General features: G+C 48.1%; 1 protein-coding gene across 1 annotated transcript in view; it reads right to left on the minus strand.

Annotated features, from left to right (window-relative positions):
• DNAH6 (dynein, axonemal, heavy chain 6) overlaps positions 1-8,105 on the minus strand; it is a 219,792-nt gene that overhangs the window by 2,101 nt on the left and 209,586 nt on the right. The window contains 4 exon segments of the mRNA XM_015564106.1: positions 492-714; positions 5,453-5,604; positions 6,497-6,569; positions 7,104-7,289. Coding sequence (XP_015419592.1) covers positions 492-714; positions 5,453-5,604; positions 6,497-6,569; positions 7,104-7,289 — 634 coding nt within the window.

The raw sequence follows: 8,105 nt of genomic DNA on the forward strand, positions 1-8,105 counted from the left end.
GTTCGGTTCCGGTCAAGGGCATGTACCTGGGTTGCGGGCACATCCCCAGTAGGAGATGTGCGGGAGGCAGCTGATTGATGTTTCTCTCTCATCGATGTTTCTAACTCTCTAGCTCTCTCCCTTCCTCTCTGTAAAAAATCAATAAAAAATATATTTAAAAATAAACAAATAAATAAAAATAAAATCTCTTTGATGAGTCTCAGTGGATTTGGTGAGAGATTTTAGTGCCGACTCACGCCATCATTGAAAAATTAGAAGTCACTGCTCAATAAACTATCTTCTACTCATTAGACTAATAGAAGCAATCATCGGTTTTAAAATATCCAATCATACTCCATATTAAAATAAACAGAGATTACAGCATTCGTAAATTTGTATAAGTGGGCCTCACTTTAAGCCTAGCTAGTTGGACGAAGGGACAGCTTAGTGTTTGGGCTTCGACTGTAGTTTGCATTTGGTCATTATTAGTACCAGGGTCAGAGCATCCTTACCTGTGGTTGAGAGTGTTCCTGCCCGGGCCCCTGTTTTATAAAGTGGGGACTGATAAAGTACTGGGCTTGGGTCGTAGTTTTGTTGAGGTTCAAAATGCACCACCGGCAGCACTGGGTTCATCTGTCCGGGCAGCGCATCTTCTATCACCATCGCCTTATCGTCCCACCGGAAAGCATCCATGAACATCCCATGCACGAGAACTCCGTCCTCAGGGGAGGGCAACTGAAACACACCCAGAAGTTTACAGGTGAGAAGAGGAGAAGGCGGTCAGCAGCTGTGGCCCCACATCCTCCTCAGTGAATTCTGAGAACCAGATTGCTGCTGTTCCTCATATTCTCGCGAGGAGAATACGGTTGAGAGGCTCCGACAGGTAAAATAACTTGCTTTTTTAGCTTGACCCCAAACCGCATACTCCATCAACATTTCTCATAGGCGACACCCCTGGGAAACCCTTCATGTGCCTCAGCATAGCGATCATGATGATAAGACTTCTCCCTCCTCATGGGAAGCAGGTGGGATGAGAGGACTGTGATGACCATCAGTTATTTGTCAGCAAGGTCTTTCAAGGCTATGGGAGCAGATCTGAGTAGAGTGGATGCTGATAGAATTGCCCAGGAACAGTTAGTTCCTACTAATACCATGATATTTTAAGGCAGGTTTAGCTAGCAAAAGCCATTCACCCCAACTCCACTGATTGGTTAGTGCCGTGGTCGGCAAGCTGCGGCTCGCGAGCCACGTGCAGCTTTTTGGCCCCTTGAGTGTGGCTCTTCCTAAGCCTTAGGAGTAGCCTAATTAAGTTAATAACAATGTACCTACCTATATACTTTAATTTTAAAAAATTTGGCTCTCAAAAGAAATTTCAATTGTCGTGCTGTTGATATTTGGCTCTGCTAATGAGTTTGCCGACCACTGGGTTAGTGGATACGTTATTGGCAAGAGCAATCTGGAGCAAATTTTTGATTTCATGACACATATAAGGCCCACTGGGGTGAACCGAGTCAGAGGCTTTGAGTCAGAGGCTCCCTTTCCCCCTAAACATCTCCGTGCCTCTACGCTGGGTAGCTCAGCCTGGCGGCGTTGGCTCACACCCCTGGCTGCATACAGGAATCACCAGGGGAGCTTTATAAAACATCGATGCCCAATGTGTTGGGGTGATCCTCATCTAACTGAGATGTGGCCTGGGCATTGGAACATAGCACTACAGGTGATTTTAACCTGCAGTCAAGGTTGAGAATCACTAACATGCTAGAGCCGTGGTTCTCAAAGGTTAGCGGGCTAAGACCCCCATGGAGGACATGTTAAAATATACAGATTTCTGAGTCAGTGGGCCTGGAAGGAGTCCTTGGAATTTGCAATTCTAATAAGTTCCCAGGCGATGCTGCTGCTGCTGGTCTGGGAACCCCACTTTGAGAGCCTCTCTCGGGAGGTTGTAAACTGTGAGCAAAGAGTTTAAACAGCCCTTTGCGAATGCTTATTCGTGTTAAGGGCAGAAATAGAATAGTGAGGACTAGCTGTTACAAGAAATAAAGGAGGAAATATTCATCATGCTCTGTTACCATGACTGTTTTGTTCTGATTAGAGAAAGCACATTCTAACCTGGCTGGGAGTTGTACGCCCTGGGACATGGGCGCTAACACCAGAATGCAGTCCATCCTCCTGTCCTGAGAACTGCCATCATCATGGAAAGATTTACAACCTCGTGGCTGAAACAACCTAGTCCTGGAGGCACCTGCTCTTTACAACCCCAGCCCCTATTACCTGTTATCTGGTCCCGGGACACCCAGAGGCACCCGCCCTCTGTGATGTCCCCTCCTCCCCCACTCTGCCCCCGACCCCCCGCCGGCCCCAGCCTGTAGACTTGTAACCTGTAATGATTATACTGTGCCGACTTTCCCATGCCTGTCATTCCTACTTTCCCACGTAATCTTTGTCCTTCTACCCAATATAAGCAGCTGGCTTATGGGGAGGGCAGAGCAGATTTTTGTGGGTGACCTGCTGCTCTCCCCTACTGCCGGCAGTATTGGAATAAACGCTCCTCATATATGATTCAACCCTGTCTCTGCTTAATTGGCTGAAGTAGTGACAGGCAGCCTGGACCCCCTGTAACAGGCAGTCCGGTTACATTAGTTCTTCAATTACTTATATAATGTATGAAACCAGTGTATCACTTCTGTTAAGAGACAGCTGGATGAATGATGCAGATAATTCATCTTATGATGATATTTATTGTGTGGGTAACATGACATCTGCAGTTTTGTTTATACTGCACTACAATTCTGAAGATGGTGGCATCAGCCCCATTTTACAGATGCAAACACTGAGGTGCAGATATGATAGTAATGGCTTTAGCACACACAGCTGGAGAGGTTGTGGGAACCAGGCCAAGGTTCCCGGATAGTCATGGACAATGGGAGTGACAGGCCTTGTTGTCAATATACCTATGTGTGCAGGAGAGGCTAGAGAGCTCAGATGGTAGCTGACAGCTGATACTGCTACCAATCAAGGCTAAGAGCTCATAGAGAGCTCAGATATAGCTACCATGTTAACCAGCTAGTGTGCTGGGCAGGGGAGCTCAGGTACTGTTATGATGTGAGGTGGTGAGTCTAGGGCAGGGGTGGGCAAACTTTTTGACTCGAGGGCCACAATGGGTTCTTAAACTGAACCAGAGGGCCGGAACAAAAGCATGGATGGAGTGTTTGTGTGAACTAATATAAATTCAAATTAAACATCATTACATTAAAGGGTACGGTCTTTTTTTTTTTTTTTTTTTTTTTAGCTTTATTCATTTCAAATAGGCCGGATCTGGCCCGCGGGCCGTAGTTTGCCCACGGCTGGTCTAGGGGGCAGCGTGCGGCTGCTCAGGTAATAGCTGTGGCTACAGAGACTGATGCTGCTTCATGGGAAAGATACGAATTCACTAGCCGGCGTCTGGCTGCCTGTCTCTATGGACTTTGCTATAAAGGACTGTCTTGTCTGATGAGTTATGGCCACTGGCTTCTGCAATAAAGACTCATTCTTACACCCACAGCCTCTCATGGCTTCTTGGTCTAAGGCCCGGTGTCCAAGGAGGTCCAGCCCCAGGCAGAGGGGCTGAGACCCAACACCTGTAACTAGTGAGCAGAGGATAAAGGAGGAACTTGGACTAAGTTCCCAACAGTTAGAACAGTGGGCAGAGCTCAAGAAGGGACCAGCCCTGGCGTGGTTGGGAAGAATTGAGAGGAATATGGACTTGGAACAACTCAGAGCAGCAGGCTGAGCAGTGCTCTTGCTGGCCTGACAGAGGGGAAGAGTCAGAATTTAAGTTTAGGCCTGCCTGATTCTGAAACTCCTGCTTTTAACCTCTTGATATATTTTCTTCACAAGAAGAAAGTTACTGTAGGTATCTGTGATAGTGTGATTTATAAAAAAAATATATGTTTGGTCATTCAGATAAGCAAAATATTATATATACAGTGGGGCCTTGACTTACGAGTTTAATTCATTCCGAGACCGAGCTCCTTAAGGAGCTCATTAAGGAGCTCGTTAACTCAAATTACTATATCAACTCAATGCAAAAAAATCGGCCGAGAGACAGCTGGTATCTCAAAAAACTCGTTAGTCGGGACACTCGTAAGTCAAGGCCCCACTGTGTGTGTGTGTGTGTGTGTGTGTGTGTGTGTGTGTAAACCTTAAGGTTAAGGAATCATCTGCAATAGGCTCCTAACTTTATAATCAAATTAATTTTTAATAGTTTTACAGATCATTCAACAAAATTCCAGAAATATTCATGAGGAATGGAGAGGAAGAGAGAGAGAAACATCAATTAGCTCCCTCCCACAGGTGCTCCTCCTGGGGCTGAGGAACCTGCAACCGAGGTACATGCCCTTGACTGGGAATCGAACCCGTGACTCTAACCACTAAGCAACCAGCCAGGGCCTTCTGTGACTTTGGCTCACAGCTCCCGAAATCCTTGGAATTTCCTGAATGTTGAAAGTGATAGAGGTGTCTTTTGTTATGTTAATGAGATGGGTCTGGGCAGCACCTATAGATGAGGGCTGGAGCTGTCAGTGTATCCCCCCACAGCACCTCTAGGGAGGGAGACTGAGTTCAGTCACCGATGGCCAGTGATCCAATCAACCATGACTATGTAATGAAGCCTCCACAAACCCCCACAGGACTGGGTTCAGAGAGCTTCAGGGTGGACAGGTGGAGATGTGGGGAGAGTGGCCCACTTGGTGGGCATGGACGCTCTGTGCCCTTCCCCTGTACCTTACCCTAGGCATCGCTTCCATCTCGCTGTTCTGAGTTATATCCTTCTAACCCAGGGGTGGGCAAACTTTTTGACTCGAGGGCCACAATGGGTTCTTAAACTGGACCGGAGGGCCGGAACAAAAGCATGGATGGAGTGTTTGTGTGAACTAATAGAAATTCAAAGTAAACATCATTACATAAAAGGGTACGGTCTTTTTTTTCAATAGTTTTATTCATTTCAAACGGGCCGGATCCGAATAAAGTTTCTCTGAGTTCTTTGAGCCACTCTAGCAAATTGATTGAAGCCCAGGATGGAGTCATGGGAACCTCTGACATATAGCCAATGGGTCAGAAGCACAGGTGACAATGTGGGCTTGAAACTGGCATTTGAAATGGGGGTGGTGGGGAGCAATCTTGTAGGGTCAGAATCTGTGGGGTAAGATGCTATCTCTGGGTAGTGTCAGAATTGAGCTGAATTGTAGGTCTCCCAACTGGTGTTTGAGAACTGCTTGCTGGTGTAGGCACCACCTCTACCTCCTCCCCCTGTCCCACATTGGGTTCAGATCTAGTCACTGCTAATTGGGGAGCTCGATTTGGGGGGTGTGAGCCCCATCCTGCCCCTTCTGCTCTCACGTATGGGAGGCAGGAGAGGCAGGGGAGGTTGGCAGAGACACTGAATGAACGTGGGACAGATGCTGCATTGCTATCACAGCAGTCAGGGAGACAATACCTGCAGGTCCATGGGTAGTTCTTCTCCAAACCTCACCGTCTTGGCAGCTTCTATAACTGCGGCTTGATCCCGATAGACAGGAATTACGTTGTACTTGAAACTCAGCTCATCTATAGGCAAATTGTATTTCCGAGCATGATTTTGAAGCGTTCCTGTAAACAGAAAAAATCAGAAAAATGGCTCCTCTGACCAAGATCATTGCTGTCCAAATACAGCCCCCACTTGCCCCCAACCAGGCTGCTCTAGCATTAGAGAGCTTCCTCTCCATGGAGAAGGGGCAACCATTGGCACCTTATTCTGAATTAGATCACGGAGACAGGAAGCCTGTGGGTGATGCTGGGAGGGGCGGGGCCAACATGTGTATTGTGGTCATGGCTGGGAAGAGAGGGAAGGAGACTAAGTCTGAAGTGCACTGCTCTGCCCTGGAGGGAGACAAACTAGTGAGGGAGCTCCAGAACCCAGTCTCCCCAACTTGACAGTCCTGTTCAGCTGTCTTGTATGGGCTGTTTACTGGGGATTCAGGAGGAGAGAGAAAAAGGGCTCAGCGGATTAGCATCTAGCAGCCCAGTGGCCCTGGCCCGCTCTGGGGCTTTCTAGCAGGAATCCCTGAAATAACATCCCGCTGCCCCCTGGGCTGAGGAAAGGAATCAGGAGTATTTTTCAGTCAGCTATAATGAAAAAATAAAATTTTTCTTAAAAGAGCTTTAGAGGGAGGGAAGCTGCTTAGACTTGGAGCTGGAGCAGCTGGAGGGCGTGTGGTGCCCTGGAGCACGGGTTGCAAGGGGATCTGGGGCTCATTGTGTATGTCCACAGGGGCAGCGGTGTTTGCATCACCTGACAAGGGCAGGGGTTAGGGAACATCTGTTGTTTCTGTCAATCTTTTCCCTGGCAAGCCAGGAAGAGCTGGGCCTCACTGGACTTCCCTATAAGTCCACAGCCTCATGGCGAGGTTAGTCTCAGCCATGCCATCTTGCCCATCTTAGAGGCCCGGGCCCGAGCACACCATGCCTTCCTGGGGGGTGTCCGTGGGGAAAGCACTCGTACCTGTTAGAAATCCTTGAGGGAAGAAGAACCCGGAGATCCAGAAGGACTTAGGCTGCCCTCGTTTGAGCCACAGCTGAAGGAGACACATTACACCAAAATGTACTGTTTTCCTGAGACGGAGTTTGTCATTTAAATCAAAGTCAGATTCTGGAGGGCCTCCCAGGAGGCAGAATCTAACGCAGTCCTGAGTGAGCCGCCAGCCCCATCCTGACCTCCTGCCCTGGCCCTGCTCTCACCCCGCAGCCTGACCACAAACCCAGAACCTGGTTATTACAGAGGGTGGACAAGAGGAAGATGGTAACAAGGCCACACTGGGGTTCGGGCCCATTTCAGGTTGGTTCTGTACCTCACAGTGGGGTCCCGTGAACAAAATATGAATCTCCAGGGATGGCATGGAATTGAAATGGGATGTTGGGATAAGGCCTGGGGCAAACTCCATTACAATGAGCACGGCATGTCTAAAGTGATGCCATTCTGAGAGGATCTGTTTCCTTGGGCTGAGATGATTCCTCAAGGGTTGTCGATATGTTAGCTAGGGCTCCCTACGGACCTTAGGGCCAACGGCGTCGCCAGATTTATCAAATCCCACAGAAGAGCATTTTCTTACGTCCACAAATGCGGTCCTCAGAATAAGGTCTTTGACCCATGATCCTAGTGGTTTCAGGGACGGGTAGGCTGTGTTGGACCACAGCGAGGGAACTTGGTTGTTGAGGAAACTGTTATACACCTTTTCCATTTCTTCAGACATCACCACAAATCCAGCAATGGCTTTGTTGAGTGTTTCTAGAGAAGTCTAAGAGAACAAGAAAGGGTTGATGCCCTGCACAGATGTAATTAGCAAGTGGGAAATGCACCCATTGGTGGTGGCAGGTGCTGCTGGCTGATAGGCCCTCTTGCTGGGTTCCATACTCTCTGCATACTGTCTGGTGGGTCAGACCCTCCCATCCTCCATGCATTTTTACAACATGCAACCATGGGGTGTGAAATAATGGGGTGGGGGGCCATTCCGGCAATTAGTAGCGGAATCCAATAAAGTGGGAACAAGAGAGGAAGAGAAATGTCCCCAGCAGCCGAAAGAAATGGTTTTGAACAATGCCACTGGCAGATTTAGTATGCGTCAGGTACTAGGGAAACAGGGATGGCTAATACACCAGTCCCTTTTTCTTTAAGAAAGTCATTTTCCATTGGGAAAGCCTTACTCATGGAGGGGTGATTACAAAACAATGTGGTAATTACAGGGACAAACACAGAACCAGAAATGATGGCCCCTGAGGAAGGGTTCCTAAGTCATGGGATGTTGGAGGGGAGGGCTGGTGTCCAGGAAGCGTTTATGGAGGAAGTGGTGCTTACACTTGTCTGTCTTCAAGCGGGAGATGTGGAAGAGACAAGGTACGAGCAGCACCCATCTCCTCTTCTTCCTTTGAACACCAGTCCTCTCCACCCCCTAGTTTTAACGGGGCAGAGAGCAATCCTCCCAGAGGCTCTATTTCTTTCTTTCTTTTTTTTAAAAAAATATATATTTTATTGATTTTTCACAGAGAGGAAGGGAGAGGGACAGAGAGTTAGAAACATCGATGAGAGAGAAACATCGCTGAGCTGCCTCCTGCAC

This window comes from Myotis davidii, unplaced genomic scaffold, assembly GCF_000327345.1.
Source record: "Myotis davidii unplaced genomic scaffold, ASM32734v1 scaffold339, whole genome shotgun sequence".
NCBI classification, from domain to species: Eukaryota; Metazoa; Chordata; class Mammalia; order Chiroptera; family Vespertilionidae; genus Myotis; species Myotis davidii.